Below are 18,922 nucleotides of genomic sequence, written 5' to 3' on the forward strand. Positions count from 1 at the left end.
CAATTCACCAAGGCTGTGGCTTTATTTCTCTAGCTTCTGAGAGAGTAACAGCATAATCAGCTTAGAAAGCATCAAAGGAAAATTGAGTGGTAATCACCATCTTGATAATGAAAATCTCTTTCGGACAATCAGAAGATTCAGATAAGCCTATCAGAACTAGCCAGTTATTTTCTCAAATGAATGCTGTTTTGAAATAAAGAAATCCCCGGCTTGTGTTCTGGGTCTCTGACAGGAATTACCTAGTGCTGGAGGCTTCTGTGCCAAGAGCACAAGTGATTGCACACTCTGTTCTTTTATCAGCAGGATTTCTATCCCACTACCCATAAGGATCCAACACAACCCAGAATCAGGTTTGACAAGTGAAGAGCTGTGCTTTTACTTTGCCTATGAAGCTACATATTAATATTTAAAATAGAGACTAGTGCTACTTATACTGCAAATACACTATAAGCATTTTTAGTTCTGCAACAATAAAGCAGGTGTGGTTCCTGAACTTAGGAGACAGCTTCTACGAGACAAAAATTAAACAACTAAAGGTGAGCCTGGAATATAGCTGCTTCTTTCACAGATTGTTTGCAGCATTGAATTGATGGAGATCATTTCTGGAATAAGACACTGTCCTATTCTGGGCCATTTCACCTCGCCACAGAACTGCCAGGAGTCCTGGACATGTAGGTGTCTAAAGAGCAGAGCAGTTTTGAAAGGTTTCCTATGATGAGCGCCCTTCTAAAGAGCACTGGGGGGATGGGGGGAGAGGGTGGCTGTTGCCCCTTGGGAGTATGGAGACTCACAGGGCTCAGTACAGAGCCAGACTGTGCGGAATTGGCACCCTTCTTCTGGTCTCCATGGACCATCTGCTCATTTGGGCCGGAGCCCCAGAAAGACAGTAAGACCTGTCTCCTCCATCGGACCTGGTGTAGTTCAGTGAAAGGTCTTTACCAGATGGTAGTCACAGAATGAACTGAAAAACATCTGTTGAATGTGCTAGTGAGTGAGCAAAGATTTCTGGAATTTAAAAAGACCTAGGTTTAAATCCTCTTTCTCCTTTAGCAACCTTGCAAGATTGGCAAACTGCTTTATCACTCTGAGCCCCCTATCCCTCTTAAAGGCAAAAATACTAGCTACCTCATCAGGACCCTCTAAAGGTGAAATGTAATTAACTGAGCAACACTGCAGGGCCACACAGTGATGAGAACAACAGTGTTTGGTGCTCTCAACATCCCGCCACCTCAGTGGCGAGTGGAGTAAGAACATCCTTTGTGGTTCTGTATCAGGTAGTTTGGCTCGTAAGCACAAGCTTCTGTACATCTACAGAGACTAACCGTCCCATCAAGTTAAAATTGGTTCTCCTTTCCTTAAGAACAAACTCCCAACTGAAATCCCTAAAAGGCAGGAAAAGTGCCTATCATTTCTTCAGTATAATGTTAAATGCCAGGGAGCATGAAATTCACCAGGAAAGGAGGAATGTGTGTTCTAAACCTGCTAGGGGCTACGTGCTTTTAGCGTATGTTCCAAGAAAACCTGCATTCATTTTATGAAACCCATCTTGGCCACTTTACAAATAAGATGTGTAGTTTGTGCACACATTCATTCAACAGTATATAGCTAGGTGTCTGCTATATAAGCACTTGCTAAATGAAAGACACACTTTGATCCTAGCAAAGTTCACAATCTAGAATGAGGCATAATAAAAAAGTAAGTGACCATCTAAACTACAATGAGGACCAGCTACATAATTTGCAGGAACCTTTTCAAAAATGGTTGAGGGACTCCCTGGTGGTGCAGGGGTTAAAGTCTCAGCACTATCAAGATACCACCAGCCACCAAGGCCTCAGCTCATCCTGGCAGGAAGCTGACACACTTGGCACAGCAGACCTCTCCTGTCTCACCTCAGCAGTGTATTTCAGTGAATCTGCCTGTTCTGCTCTCTACTGTCTCTGGGGAATCTCAATTCTGGCCTACCCCCCAGTTCGTGTATGCATAACAAAATAAAAATAAATCTTAAAAAATGTTAAGATGGGCCCTCCCTGGTGGCGCAACAGGTTAAAGCACAGCACTAAGAAGCTTAAGCCACTTCTGGATGAGTTCAATCCCCGCCTGCCCCGGAGGAGATCCACATGGCGCGGCAGACCTCTCCTGACCCGCCCACTGCTCCCCTCAGCAGTGTACTTCGTTGCTCTGCCTATTCTGCTCCCCACTCTGTCTCTGGTGAATCCTCTCACCGTACACATCTCTGGCCTATACCCCAGTTCTGTATGAATAAATAAATAAATCTTTAAAAAAAATAAATGTTAAGAGGGCACTCCCTGGTGGTGCAGTGGGTTAAAACACAGCACGAAGAAGTTAAAACCACTTCAACATGAGTTCGATGCCCGCCCCCGCCCCAGAAATGATCCACATGGTGGGCAGAACTCTCCTAACCACTCAGCAGTATACTTCATTGATCTGCCTATTCTGCTCCCGATTCTGTCTCTGATGAATCTTCTTACCACCCTTGTACCTCTGGCCTATACCCCAGCTCTGTATGCATAAATAAATCTTTTTTAAAAAATGTTAAGAACTTGAAGATGACAACAGTAGAATTTTAAATCAGTGGGCCCTTTCTACATGCAACAGCCTAAAAGTGTCCAGGGAGCAGACCTGAGTCTATGCTCAATCCATAATAAAGTGATGAAAAAAATGGAGTTATTTCAGTGAGAAAGTAGTGGGAAGATGACTGTAAAATGATTCTCCTGCCTGTCTCCACATGTCTTAACCTATGGTGTCATTTTTCTTTTGCTTCCTCAGACTGGTTAATTTCAGTTCTGTTTCAAGTCAATGAATCTTTCTTCACCCTGCTCTAATCTGTTGAATGTTTCCCACTATGTCTTCATTTTGATCTCAGTTCTTCCTCTCTGCAGTTGTTCCTTTAAATGGCAATACCTTCCTGCTGTTTACTTTTTTTTTTTTTTTGTAACATTGACTATTTGAATATTGGAGTTACTTTGGAGATGAGATTCTCTTCTCCCTCTCCCCTCCACCCCACACAGTTTCCTGAAATTTTTCTTTTTTGGTTTGGTTTGATAGTTGAATGCTGTATTAGTTCCCAAGTATTTTCGCAGACTATATTCCAAGTTGTGCCTTGTCCATGAAATCTCTGTTCCTCAGTTTACATTCAGAGAGTATTTAGATAGCTAATTCCTTGAATGCCAGGAAAAGGAAGGGTGCTATAGATTAGATTAGGGGAAGAGAGGGAGGAGAAAAGATGGAGAGAAAGAAGCAAGGAAAAGAAAGATGTGGAGAGTGGGAGGGGTGGGAAATTGCCTTCAGCACTTGGTCAAATGCACTGAATCTAGATATGAGCTCAATGTGAAAACTTCGGGTATTTGTAGACCTTTTCTAGACATGCATCTTTCTCTGGCAGGCATATGGCTTTCTATATACAAAAGCTTTTTTTTTTATTTATTATTCCTTTTTTCATTATTACTATCATATGCATTCATTTTTTAAAGATTTGTTTAGTTATGCATATAGTTATGCATATAGAACTGGAGTACAGGGGTGGTGAGAGGATTCACCAGGGACAGAGTGGGGAGCAGAACAGACAGACTGACAAAGTACACTGCTGAGGGGAGCAGCGGGTGAGCCAGGAGAGATCTACTGTGCTATGTGGATCGAACTCACATTAAAGCAGCTGCAGCTAGCTTGCAGTGCAGCATCCTAACCTGTTGTGCCACCGGGGAGGGCCCTATACAAGAGCTTTTTAATGCCTCAAAAGTCCAAGTTTATTTTTTCTCCACTTCCCTCCTTGATCTAGGTGTTTTTTTTTCTTTTTTTTTTTAAGATTTATTTAGTTATGCATACATTAACCAGGTTACAGGCCAGAGGGGGAGGGGCAGTGAGAGGATTCACTAGAGACAGAGTGGGGAGCAGAACAGAGAGATTGAGGAAGTACACTGCTGAGGGGAGCAGCAGGTGGGTCAGGAGAGGTCTGCCACGCCATGTGGGTCACCTCTGGGGCAGGGGATCAAATTCACACTGAGGTGGCTGAGGCCCACTTGTGGTGCTGCGCTTTAACCCACTGAGCCACCAGGGCTGTAGGTGTTTCTTTTCTAAGAAGCAACTGCAACCTTCTGTCCCACATAGCTGCAGGTTCTTTGCTAGGTGCTTGCTACTTTTTTGGCCTAAGAGAAGAAAACCTGTCCCAGACAGGATGATACAAAAATCATTTGGAAAGTAAGGTTTCCTCTGGTCCCTCCAGACCAGGGACCACTGGAAACCAGTTCACCCTGGAAACTTAGTATGACATTTCTAAGACTTCCAAGATCTATGATTAGCAGGCATTGGGGGCAAGGAAAGAAAAACGCCAAAAGTTGTTCCCATTATTTTGACGTTCATTTGGTTACGCTACACCGTGGAATATATGCAAAATTTTGACAAAGTTGATTCTGACAGCTTTTTTTCCTGATGTTTCTATAAGGGAAGAACCTTAGGATGCCCACTCCACCATTTTGCTGACATCCAGTTACCTGTATCTTTAATTCATCCCTCAGATGTGGGTGCACACTGAAGTTTGATAGGCACCACGCTAACAAATTACTGAAGTAGGAGCTAATTATTGACCATACATTTGGTGGGATCTTCTGAAGACCAAGGAAAAATTTTAGTCTAGACTCTAACTTGAGCCTTCAAATTTCTTATATAGAAGTCAATGGGAAAATCTTTTTAAAAATAGATAAATTCAAACCCCCACAGTTCATGTTCTCAATGAGTGCTCACAGCAGGCACCAAAATTTGATTTTCCCATGTGATTCTGATATCTTTCTAGAGTCAGAAACCACTTGCTGCCCTTCATTATAGACACAAAGCCCCTGAGAACGTAGCCTCACCAAGAAATAGCCAGCTACAAAACAAAACAGCATTAAATGTGAATCAGCTTGCAGCTGAGAGAGCTGGACAAATTTGTGATTATTAGAAACCTGGAAAATTACAGAACATAGAAAAATCATGTGTGCCTATACTCACACACGTGTCACCTAGAAAAATCTATCACGCTCTGTGTATTGTACAATATACAAAAAGATTGAACGCAAAAATATATTACACACTTCTGAACGTACCATTCAACCTAAGAAGTTGAATGGTATTAAAGGTGGCGTCCTGGGCGCCCACCTTTAATAAAAATCCCATCCCCTTCTCAGAAAAGTAAAGCACTCTGACAATGCACAACAGTCCCATGCATTTATCTTTTTTATATACATGGGTGCATCAATAAGAAAAATAGTATGAAATCCATTGATTTCTATTGTATTGCAGTTATTTTAGCATTTCTTTGTGTCGACCACAATGTAAACTTTTGCCTACTGGTGGACAATTAGCCTTTTCCAAACAAACGGTGGGCGGGGAAGGGGGGAGATGTTCCTATACTGATAACTGTGCATATCTCTTTGCTATAGATGAAAAGTGTCTTCAATGTGTATACCTAGAAGCTGGCTTCCTGTGTTATATGGTATGTACATGTTCAACTTTATAGAAAAATTCCCTAATTGTTCGTAGCGGTTCTCCTGATTCAAGTTTCAGCAACAAAAAAACACTTTTCCATAACTCAACTACCACATGAGGACTGTCAGATTTGATTTTTTCCAGTTCTGGCGAACTCATGGATAAGAATAGATTCTCTTAGTAGTTTTAATTTACATTTCCAACCAAGATAACTACTGAAATGTAATTCTAGTACTTTCATTGGCTATTCATGTTTGCACTTTGGAGAAAAGCTCTTTCATAGCTTTTGTCTGATTCTTTGTTGAGTTATGAGACTCTTATTGATTTGCAGCACTTCTTTAACAGGTATTAGTTCTTTGTGAAAGGATTTTGCTGCCAAGATCTTCTTTGAAGAACATTTTGCATAATAATCTTGCAAGCATTTTCTTTAATAGTTTTGTATGTTTTAAATCCTGCTTTGAACAGTTCTTCACCCTCAAATTATGAAGATATGCTCCTCTACTATCCTCTAATACTTCTAAGTTTTGCTTTCATGTTACTTAATTCAGTTGTAATTATAATCGATTTTTGTGTATGTTGTCCAAGGATCTATTTGAAACTTTTCCTGACAATACTAAAAACCAATTACATTAATTTATATATATGAAATAATTAAATGACTAACATTTCTAGCCAGTTATTGATGAATACAGCTCCCTATTGACAATGAATACCACTTCAGTTATAAATCATGTATCCAAGTTTCCACAAATAGTGAAAGTATTTTTTTCTGGCCTCTCATTGTTCTTCTTCTAGTTCACGTGTCAGTTCTTTCACTAATATCACTCTTTCAGTTGTTACAACTTTGTAATAAGTCCTTTGTTCTTCCTCAGCTATGTCTTCATTATTAGTCCTAGTATTGCATACGAATTATAAAATCAACTTGCAGATTCTACTGGGGGAAAAAAGTCCTACTGGGAATATTTAACAAGTTCACTGACTCCAAAGCTCAGTGAGGAAGAAATTGACATTTGTATTATGTTAAGCCTTCTTTCCAAGAACTTGGCATACCTCAATCCATTTAAGCCTTCCCTCTTAATAATTTTTTACTATGTGCTTCATAATTGCTATGTATATATTTTGTCTGTTTAGTTTTTAAATGCTGTATATGTTGTTTGATATTACAAATGAAATTTCCTGTTTAACTACATTTTTGTTGATCCTAAGTGCTATTCTGCTACTGCTAATTTTGTTCAACAATGCATCTGATCTGATGCATTTGGTTTTTATGTCCAACACTCATTCTGAATGTTCTCGGTAATTCTAATGATGTGTGGGTCCTCATTTTCTTATGTAGATGACATAATTTCACTAATTATTTTATAATCCTTAAAGTTTTTATTTATTGTGCCGGGAAAGGTCCAAAACAAAAATAATCAAAAAAAAAAAAGAAACAAGGAATTTTTTAGATGATTTTTTATTTTAACAGGAATTTCTCAATATTTACGTCACTAAGTCTGATTCTTACATGCATCTACTTTATGCACTTTAAGTCAATCTAATGAAGTTTCTTCTATTCTTTTTTTTTTCTAAGAAAAGTTTTATCATAAGTTGGCATTTGGGTTTCATCTAGTGCTTTTTCTGCTCCTTTTTGTTTAATTTAGCTAATTATATCAATAGATTTCTTGATTATAAAAACAAATTGCGGCCCTCCCTCATGGCACAGAGGGTTAAAGCACAGCACTAAGAAGCTAAAGCTACTTCAGCATGAGTTTGATCCCCGCCTGCCCTGGAGGTGACCCACATGGTGGGGCAGACCTCCCCTGACCCACCCACTGCTCACCTCCGCAGTGTACTTTGTCAATCTGCCTGTTCTGCTCCCCACTCTGTCTCTGCTGAATCCTCTCATCCCCCTGCACCTCTGGACTGTACCCCAGTTATGAATGCACAAATAAATAAATCTTAAAAAAAATTAATTTAAAAAATTGCATCATTGAAATGACTTGTCTTTTCCATATACCCATCCTCTCTCTCCTCCCATACGCTCTTACCTCCTCAGACCCTTCTGGTTCCCACTTGTCAATATTTTGTTTAGAATTTTCAAATGACTCTGTTTAAAAGTCAATTGGCATGTCCATGTCCCATCACACAGATCTCGGCACCTTGGGAACCAGGGTCACACTAACCTCATAAATGAGATGGGTAAAAGAACTCTCATTCTCTTTTTCTCTGTGAGACTTTGTATGAGACGGGAATTATTTCCTGGATGTGACAGAATTCTGCTGTAAAATGGTCTGAACAGAGGGGTTATTCCATGAAAAGAAAGAGTGTTTCAAAAGTGACCATGTAATATGAGTTTGGCACATAGCCCATTAAAAGGTAGAGTCTGTTTCATACCTTTGATTTGGGTCTTGCAATTTGCCTTGGCCAAAAAATAACAATGTGCAAATTTCAAAAACCCTCCACACATCTGCTCTGGCTCAGGAAATCTAGTCCATCACTATGTATACAAACTCAGTTTAGGATATTAGAAAATGAGAGATCGCACAAAGCAGACATGAACCATCTGAACTAACATGATGCTAGTACAGCCCACCCCCAGATAATCTAGCAGCTAGCCAAAGACCAATGAGCCCACAGAACCATTCAGCTCACCCACCACTGTTCCAAGTCACTAAGCCTTAAGTCTATCTGCAATTCACCAAAAGCTAATGGATACAATAGATTTTGAATCATGAACCTTTTGAAATACTTTAATGATTCTGACTATCCCTTGAGATGCTTTTGATAATCTACTTTAAGGAATTTTTCCTTTTTGTCTGACTTTTCATTTTATTAGCAGAAATTTGTTAAGAAATGATTACTACTGTTGGTATTTATTACTTTTGTATTCCAAATGTTTCCATGACTTCTCTCTTTTTGTCCTTACAGAAACTTCAAGTGTCATTTTAAATGACCATAGTTTGGCTTTTTTGAGCTAATCACTGTATCTTACTCATCATTTTATAAATGTCTGCTCTTAAATGCTTTCTTTAAAATGTCTTTATTTTCTTTGATTTATTCCAATTATCTTCCTCTTCTTAAGGATGACACTTAACTCAGATTACTTCCTCTTCTGCCATTGTAGGATATAACTACTTTGAATAATTTCTTCTATTCGATGGCATGCCCTTTAACTCTTGGCCACTTATTTTGAAAAATGTTCCAAATTTTAATATATTGCAATACACCGACCTTTTTTCTTTATGGTTATTACATTTATGTCTTCTTTAAAGAGATCATTTTTCCTGCATCAAGGTCATAAAGGCATTTGTCTATCCTAACTTTTAAGCTATATTGGTTTACCTCTCACAGAATTAGATCTAAAAACCCTGGGATTGATTTTGCATGTAGTGTGGAAAAAAATGGCATTGTTATTTGCCACACAAATATTCAGTTGCCCTGTATTCTAGCACATGTGCTAGAATTTGAAGATCAAAAATAATAGTGTAAGACTTCCACATTTAAATGTAAGCAGAAGCAGGACTGTCTTTAAAAGCCCTGTGAAGCCAGAGCAAGGCAAGAGGAGACAATACTTTTGATAAAGCTTGTAGTTAGGACTGATTCACAATAGTCACCATCAAATTAGGTAGTTTGCACTGTCACAGAATTATATCAGAGTCATTTGCAGTGATAACAACCTTAACCAGTTCTCAGTAATAGTGCAGTGTACGTGTTCACTTTATGTGTTAGATATATACACCATCAGGATTGTTAACCAATACATGCTAAACTTTTTTGGTCTGGAAGATTTATATTGCCTCAGCCTCCACAACATTCTCATACCTAATTAGACTCTTTTTTTTTTTTTTTTTAGTGGCAACACTTATGAATTACTTTTTACTTCAGTATATACATTATGATTTCAGTTCTATGATTCCAATACAATTCTGTGACAGTGCAAACTACTTAATTTGACTGTGACTATTGTGAATCAGTCCTAACTACAAGCTTTTATCAAAAGTGTTGTCTCCTCCTGCCTTGCCCTGGCTTGAAAGGGCTTTTAAAGACATTCCTGCTTCAGCTTAAATTTAAATGTGGAAGTTTCACACTATTATTTTGATGTTAAAATTCTAGCATGTGTGCTTTAAAATTAACCAATTTCTTTATTCATTTCTTTATTCTTTAAACATCTTTATTTCTTTCACAATGTAGGGTCTTCCCCCTGGGATGTGCTCACCAATAGCTTTCCCACTGCATAGTACTTACCATCTTGCACCACAATTCACCATGATCTCCCCCTCCATACTCATTTTCTGATGAATTTTCTGAAGGCCTTAAAACACTAAGTCAGATCATCCTCTGTTATGATTTCGATGGCTGAGGTTATTTTATTGTATTGTTTCCAAAATCATGATTATTATTTAAATAAGCAATTATAAGTCAGGTGTCTGCCTGCTCTGAACAAGTTCTCTTTTCAGTAAATCTCTTTGTACTTTTTTCTGAGAAGTTACTTTACAGATCTATTGTTCATAAGCGGCTTTGTCTTTAAATTCTTTTTTTTTATTTCAATTATTTAAAATTTAGTTATCTTATTGTGGTAATAATAGTTTGCAACACTGTGTGTGTTGTCAGGAGTAAGGATGCAAGCCTTTTAAATGTATTTTAGTGCACTACCCCCAGCCCAGGGCACTAATAACCCTTCCAGATGATCCATTAGGCACCCAGTGGGGATTTATATACTTGAAAATACTATAGAGAGTAAATCTTAAATGTTGTCACCCAGGAAAAGAGATGTAATTATGTGATATGATGGAGATGTTAGCTGGCATGATAGTGCTTATCATTTTGCACTTATGTAATGTCAATTAACAACTCAAAGTGGGATGGATGGTGGGGGGCGGGGAGAAACAGAGAGAGAGAGAGAGAGAGAGAGAGAGAGAGAGAGAGAAAAGCCTCCATATTATCCATAACAACATATTTTCAATGCAGAACCCATGAATACAGAGAGCAGACTGTACATTTAACTCTCTCAGTTCCTGAGACTGGCAGACATGCCTCTGGTTCTCCCTGCCCTCCATATGTTTAGTCTCAGAGGACCTCCCTTCTTATAAATTTAAAATGAATCTTAAAAGATTTTTGTGCTGCTTTAGCTAGCATTTATAGGCATTTTGAAGGAGGATTTTTTAAATATCCAGTTTACCACAATGCCAGAGGCAAACATCTGCTGTTCTAAAAAAATAACTAAATAAAGATTGTCTTAAAACTTCATCATCTTTTTAACTTCAACTCATAGTATCCCTGGATCCTCATGTTCTATGAAGTATAACAATGCAGTATGACATTATCCTTTTTATACACAAGAAAACCAAAGCTCATGGAAACAGATTCATTTCCTTTTGTATATCTAAGATATCTACCACAAATTGATTTAAACATATATTCTGAAAATGGAAATTTAAAGGTGACCTAAATTCTAAGGATTAGGATAATGATAAACATTTTGAAGATCATTTACATTCTCCATCACCCAAAACTAACAGCCACCTGAATTACATGACCTTGGGCAAATCACTTAACCTTGGCTTGTTTTAAAGCACCTACTTCATAGATCCTTATTTTTTAAGATTAAATCATAGAATGAATATATGATTTGATTCACATTGAATATATTGAAAAGCATACACCGTAAGTATAAAGTAGGCCTTACTTTGAATAACCCATGTTTTTGGTTGCGCTGACCCAGCCATAAATTGCTTCCTGGGGGAAGACTGGTCTCAGGAGGGTCTATCACTCGTTCATAAATCCTGTAGGGACAAAGAGCACAGTTACAGAGTAACTCAAAGCAGAACCAGAAAGGTACACATGCTGTTTGAAGTACCACAGCATTAACTGCTGATATGGACAGAAAGAGCCAATATGTGGCACATATTTTTAATATTTTATTTATTTATGCATACAGAACTGGGGTACAGGCCAGAGATGCAGGGGCAGTAAGAGGCTTCACCAGAGACAGAATGGGGAGAGAACAGGCAGAATGACAAAGTACACTGGAGAGGGGAGCAGCAGGCGGGTCAGGAGAGTTCTACTGTGCCACATGGGTCACCTCCCTGTCCCAGGTTCAAACTCTTGGTGAAACAGCTGCACATGCTCCATGGTGCTGCACTTTAACCTGTGGTGCCATCAGAGAGGGCCCATATGCAGCACATTTTAAAAGACATGTAACATGAGTATAGTTAATTGAGTCTTGACAATGCTTGGTGTTGATTTGCAATTTTGCAAGCTCCCCAAGCGAAATTTGAATCTAGCACCAAAAGCAAGTTCCCCCAGATTAAACTTGAATCTAGCTGTACACAGAAAGCAAGGAGAGCCTGAAAAGAGAGGCATCATTCCACATTCATCAGTGGAAGTTTCGATAAGGAGACTTACATAGCAGATTTGTCTATAGGAACAGATCTGCCATCCACTCTCTGGAACTGTAAGTTTCTGTGGGGCAATATAGGGGTTCAGTCTTGTGTACAGACCAGATGGTCTCCGTAACTCAGTACTTGCTCAATTCTGTGATCTTGAAGTGACTCCCAGGACAGGAACACATGGCAGAATGTACATTCTATGAACAGGGGGGGAAGGAGAAGGGGCCTCCTGAGGTCCAGGTCAGCTCAGAGGTCCAGAAACACAGTATGACTTCTTCCAACACTTCAATACATTATCTGAGCCCCTCTTGGCCCTTTCCCTTCACCCCCTTTGCCAGGAAATGAGTAAAACCGTAACATGTTTGAATGGCTACTATGAACAACGAACTTCACACAATCTTTGGTGAAAGTGGCTTTCTCCCCAGTACAGGTAAAAAGGCTGCTATTCTAAGAAAGTTAATGGGTCAACCAAGTTAAGAAACCCAGGATACAACAGAGTGGGGATGAGATTCTTCATCTGCCTGGCTCCAAAGTCCTCTGTACTCTACTACTCGCTGGCTTTGGTTTATTTAGTCACTACTCATTCCCTTCTGTAGCCCTTTAAATAAATGGGTAGCAGCCAACCAGATGATAATGTGGTTAATACAAAATCAAATAAATGATGTCACCCTCCAATCTACAAGTATTTAGAAGCACTTTTTATGTTGAGTTTTTCATGAGTTAACAGCAAAGAGAGAGCAATTAACTGGATATAGAAAACCCTGACCACATGGAGCAGTGTAAGAATCTGTACATGAAAAAAAAAATCTTCATATGACACATACAGACATATCACCTAGAAAAAGCACCCACCTTGCAATCTTTGAAGGTATCGACAAAATCTACTGAACAGCTCAGCCGTCTCTATTGCTCTGCCCTACAAAATTTCTTTCCAACCCTCACAGGTCTTTAAGTGTGCTCTCTCAGAAATACTTCGAACCACCACCAGCTAGGGCCATCTGCTTCCCCCACACCTCTGGCAGGTGCCAACACAGCACCTGAATGTTGCCAAGAGGAGGGAGCACTTGTCCTTGGATGTTTGGAAGATTGGGGGTGTGGTGGGGCTGAGCTATATGTCACATCACTGAATTTTCAGTCCTCATACAGGTCCTATTCATTCCTTCAATTCCTCAGTCCCAACTCAGAGCAGCTGCAAGTAGCACCGACATAGTTTTAGAGGTCTAAAAACTATCAGTACTCCCAGTCAGACAGAACTGCCTGTTTTCTGTCAGGGATGACATCTTCCAGTGGCCCTCAGAAGAGTTCGGAGAACTGAAAGATGGTCCAAGTTGTGTCAAGACAAGTGAGTGATGGCAGAACTGTGAGAATTGACAGCGATCAAGTTCCACCTCGTATCGAAGCTGAATCATCCTGACTCTCCTTTTCCCCACTGGAAATATGCCTATTCCTAGCAATCACACAAGGTGTTTAACTGACAAAGTTCTAGGTATATCAGGTCCTGTGTTGATTGTCATGAGTGAATTGGCAGTGGGAATTTTATAGGGACTATGTCTAAGAAAAGAAAGCCAACAGTATGGAGGGTGGGGGTGGGGGGGAATGAACAATGTATCTAAAGAAACTATTAAAATGAAGATAAGTTTTCTTTAAAAAGACAAACTGTATTTTCTCTAAAAATTGCAACTTTTTATATGTTGGAATGAACAATTTTAGATGAAATAATTTGTCAAACTGCTTTACCACCAAACCTGCTTTTCCTTAAAAGAAGTTTATTCCTCATCTTTGTGGGAAAACTACAAACCAGCCAGATGTACACTAAGAGAAATGCATAAGTTACAGCAGATCAGCTTGATAAAATTTACTGCAGTTGTTAAGAATGATAAATATGCAGGTTATGAAATATGGAAAACTATATACAAAATAATTTTCACTGAAGGGAAGTGGGATATGAAATTATTTATGAATTATGGTGATAACAATAGAAAAATTATGTCCCATTTTGGTGAATTTCAAAGGAGGCCAGAGAGAAACAGAAAACTCTGTATTTAAGTGAAGGAGGAAGAACTATAATTTTCCATAAGGTTGTTTTTACTCATCAAGACTGAAAATGTTGTCCAACTATTTACCTTAAACCTTCGCTTAAAACATCTACAATGGAATATTACTCAGCAATCAAAAAGATAAACTCATGCCTTTTGCAGCAACATGGATGGAACTGGAAGGGATCATGCTTGGTGAAATAAGCCAGAAAAAAAAAGAAGAAATACTTGATGGTTTCACTCATTACAGGAGCAAAAAGGGGGTAAATAACAATAATAATAATAATAAATAGCTGTATAACAGAGACATTTTACAGGAGTGTAGTGGAGGATGGGATCAAAAAACAGAGGCGGGGGAGACTTCAATTCAAATACTCTCTCCTTTGGTTTTCAAGACACTACAAAAAGAGCTCCAATGAGCAGAGCTGGCCCTTGATGTTTATGAAGTGCCTGAGTGAAGGAAGGAATGGGCACTCAGAAGGACCAACTTCCTATCCTGCCTCATCTTCCACAAGCATAAAAGTTCCTTTTGCCTTAGACATCACTGACGGAGCAAACATCTGAGGCCCACTATCAGCCAATGCTGAGCCCGTGTCCAAGGGGCGTGCTGATTTCCAGGGTCAGACAGCTCCTTCGCAGGATCCCTTTCTGAGGCCAAAGGAAGTCTGATAGCGCCGTCCTGGTGACTCTGCCGAGTCAGTCCAAGAGGTCGTACTTACAAAGGAGTTTGGGCAGGCAGCAGACAGAAACCAACACACTGGACACACGCATGCAAAATGAAGATGGCTTCAAGTGGGATTTTTAAATTATTTAAATATAAAAACCCACACACAGAAAATTTAATCATGAGAAAACCACAACAAACCCAGTTTGAGGGACATTCCATCCAGTCACTGTCTGTGCTCTTTCAAATGTCAAAGTCATGAAAAATAAAGAAACAGCTGAGGCACATTTGCAAGTTAAATTAAAAACTGAACCCAAGGCAGGATCCAGATTGGACTCTGAAGTAAGAACAAAAATTCTTATTGAATGTATTAGTGGGAAAATTGGTGGAATTGGAATCAAACCTGTAGAGTATACAATAGTATTATGTTGACCTTTCATGTCCTGATTTTGAGAATTGGGTGGTGCATACTGAAGTAACTCTCTGGTTCTGAGGCAGTATATTCTTAAATACTGGGATCATGATGTCAGCAACTTACTCTCAAGGGTTCAAAATAAGGCATCTAAGTAGGTACATAAACACCTATATGAACATACACACTATTACTTAAAGAGAATTGAGGCCAACATATGTAATATTCTTAAAATTTTTCTGATTAAAATAATCTGAAAATATTAAGTTTTAAATAGTTTAAAAAATCTATAATGCTAAGTAAAAATACACACCTCCAAAACAATATTTTTATCTATTAGTCAAGGATACCTGTACATGTAAAGATACTGATGGAATAGAGGAATGGATGAAGTAATGAAGTAAGAAAGGAGTGCTACCCAGGCTAATGGAGTGTCATATTCTTACCGGAACCCCAGTGTACCAGGACTTATGCCTCCACCATGCCAGACAAATATAATCAGAATCTGGGCAAAGAGCTGTTGGTCCCATGAACACAATTGGGTGGCCTGGACCATGGAAGTATACAGTGTTCTCTCACTTAAACCTAGCATTGCCTAAGTTACATGCCATGAAAAGTCCAAGCGAATCTAATGAACTCCTCACTTTTTGATTGTGACAAGGAAACAGAACCTTCTAGTTTTCCAGTTTTCTGTAATGAGACTTCAATTACACCAGCAGATATCTGCCTATCTATCATGTACTTGATGCCAAACTAGTTACAGGATATGCACAAGCAAAGTTAATCCACCCAGCCTGGGCCCTCCGGTCAGAAGCCCAAGACAGAAAACACACACACACTCACCTTGTAACTCAGTGCTCTAAGTGCAATGCTCTATGGAAACAGAGCAAAGAAAACAGAATTCTGACTGCCTCGTCAGACAAGACTCTCCCAAGCAGGGATCACCAGAGCTGAACTCTAAAGTAGAGCTGACATGCAGACAGAACTGCCCCACTTACAAAATAACACCCGCTGTCTGCTCAGGGTTGTCCTGAGGGATTTCCATGTGTCAAGTCACCAAATCTTCATCATACCATCAGGTAGGTGTTCTCAGTTCACCAAGGTTAAGTAACCTTGTGGTGAAGCAACTGGGAATAATATACTGAAGGTTAAACCCAGACCCCCAAATCTGTGCTGCTTACTCAGTATTTTAAAATTCCTTATTCAACTTCCTCATCAGGAAGGGAAAGAGAAAGCATGTTCTTCACATGTGAAAGCACATGGCCGAGACAGGTGGGTTCTCCTCAAAGCCACCTTCACTTCCTCCCGGGCTCACAGCTCAGAGCATTCTTAGTCCGAGTGAGTGAGATGTACACCACTTTAACGGCTTCCTCAATCCCCCAAAATCCTCTTAGGTATCATGTACTCTCTCTCTTTCAGCTGGCAGGGGAAGACTGAGGTGGTCATTCCACAACACAGAGGAGCTTGCATCTTGAAATAATGGCATCTAGGCCAGCTGTCAATCAGACACACACAAGGGAACTTACATACCCAGGAAATAAAATTCTGTGTTAAACCCCTTGAGAAAGAATTTTCTACAGTTGTGCTAGTATCACTTAATGTCCGACTGGGAAGCAGAAAGGTGACTTTTGTGCATTCATGCCTTCAAATCCAAGAAGTATCAGAGAGTGTAGTATAGCAGAGACAATGTGAATTTGGAATAAAAGTTTCCAAACTGGAATTGCATATGCCAGCTCTGCATTGTACTTGCTGTGCAACTTTAATTAAAGGTGACCTCTCTGTACATCATTTGAAAAACTGAAATGGATCATGGTGAGGATAAAACAAAGGCTATGCCCTTAGCACACAAAAGGAGTGAATAGACTGAAATACAGAGGTGATGAGAAGGCAGGGTGCCATGGGACACAGCGCCTGTCCCCAGCCCCTGGTTATGCCCCCACAAAGTACATCCATTGAGAAGGGAAATTTTATGTCCCCTATGCATTAGGGGATACAGCTTCAACAGATGACATCACTGCCACAGGGAGAGTATTTAAGGAAGTGAGATCTCAATATTCAGATCCAAGAACACAGTGTTTATTTTGTCAAGTTTCCATGACTCTGAAATTTTATAGTCCCAAGTTTCTTTTCATGCTCAAATTTAAAATCTAGAACAAGTGAACCGGCAAACTGCATTAATTTCTCTTGCTGTTTACCTTGATTTGTTATGGGGCAAACTGATAACCTATTTTGATGTTAAACTTTTTAGTTCAAACAGAATTTTTGAACTAATTCTATTTTCTATGACATCCTAAAACTGCAGTTTTTTTATTTGTTTTTAAATGTCATTCATTAGCATCTTTTCATTCTTTCAAGCTATAAATCAAACTTTGTATATGTAGTAGTAAAAAAAATAAGCAAATATGATTTAACCCTTTTACATCCTTCCAGGAAGTATAAGTCTATGATATCAAAGTTTCATTTTGTCGAAAGTTCATCACAAATTCATGTAAGAGTAGGAAAAGGTTTAGGAAAAAGGAAAAGATAGGGTAAATAGTTTCTAATTTATTGATATTGTGTGTTTGCACACAACACCGAACAGAACAAAACACTGTGTTTATGTGAGTAAAATACGTGCAAACTAGTGCTCATTTTTCAATTAGACTTAGCGAATGCATAGATGAAAAGGGTTTCTTGGCAAATAGGAACATTAGCAATGAGATCTTATTTCAGACTCACCTTATACATCCTTCTTTTATGAATTGTATTTAACATCTTAAATCTTCCCTGTAAGTTGAGTCCTCACTGATTTCTGAGACCCTCACCACTTGGGTCATCTAGAAGGACACGCTCTCAGGGCTTCACACAGAATCTGCCCCTTTCACAAGTGACTTGGGTTCCTAAGGTGCTGTGCTGGCAAAGCCTGCTTCCCCAACCCTCCCTGACACGAGATGAGGTATGGGTCTTCCTGGTACCTGTGGGCCTAGCACTTCCAGCCTTCACGGCACCTGCACTTGCTGATGGCTAAGTTACCCTCTTATCTACGGGTGAAGAACCCTGCCCACAGCATGCCCACACCTGCTCAGTTAGCCCCATGCTGAGACCTTCCCTGCTGTGGATGCTGTGTAAGGCAGCTCCTGACCTCTCATCCCTTAGCTCAGTCAGTTCACCCTGATCAAGGCCTGCGACTCTCCATTAGCTTAGCTCTTAGCTGATCAACTGTTTCCTCCCATCGGACAATAAGCACCTTGAAAGCAGAAACTTGGACTATTTCATGAAGCTCTTGAAACCATTCCAAAGAGTGCCAAAGCCAAAGGAGGTGCCCACTCCATACAGTGAATGACCCAAGCTCTCTGATAGTAACCTTAGGATGAGAGTGTACTAACCAAGTTCAATGGCATTAAACCAAGGTCAATGGAAAAATTGAAGACAGACTGAGAAATCAAGCAGTCAAACTTGGCACTGTGCAGAAAATGCTTAGGAAAAGATAATGAATGAAATGTGTAACCCCCCTCAGTAACTTCCTCTACAGTGACCAACTCAGGAGATTTACGTGAGCAGCCTTAAAGAATGAACAAAATGAACCCTGCACTGCTTTTTACCCAGAAAAGAGATCTGGATAGCAAGTTTGAATCTGTTAGGCAGAATACTCACTAAGAGGAAATCTGGAGAAATGTATTTCATACAAAGCTAGAGAAACAGTCAGCAACTTGAGAATTAATTAAATCAAGCATAGTCCTTTTGATAAGCACATGATTTACTGCTTAAGTTGATTGCATTATAATCAGCCTGAATTTATCACATCCCATAGGCTATGTGACACAAATAATGCATTTACTCTATAACCATCAAAAATCTACTTTTCCTGTCAACGAAAGAAAACCCAATTCCCTCCTACTCATGTTTCTAGACCTTGTTCACCAACTAGATGCTGCTTATTAAGCTGTATTGGGAGAACTGTGGGAATTGTGCGTGCCAT

At 39.5% G+C, this 18,922-nt stretch overlaps 1 protein-coding gene across 2 annotated transcripts in view; it reads right to left on the reverse strand.

Moving 5' to 3' along the window:
* NELL1 (NEL-like 1 (chicken)) overlaps positions 1–18,922 on the reverse strand; it is a 690,112-nt gene that overhangs the window by 543,963 nt on the left and 127,227 nt on the right. For both annotated transcript variants that reach the window (XM_004682976.2, XM_004682975.2), the window contains exon 5: positions 11,150–11,246. In XM_004682976.2, coding sequence (XP_004683033.1) covers positions 11,150–11,246 — 97 coding nt within the window. The remainder of the gene's footprint in view (positions 1–11,149; positions 11,247–18,922) is intronic.

Source organism: Condylura cristata, unplaced genomic scaffold, assembly GCF_000260355.1.
Source record: "Condylura cristata isolate star-nosed mole 26May11 unplaced genomic scaffold, ConCri1.0 scaffold00015, whole genome shotgun sequence".
NCBI classification, from domain to species: Eukaryota; Metazoa; Chordata; class Mammalia; order Eulipotyphla; family Talpidae; genus Condylura; species Condylura cristata.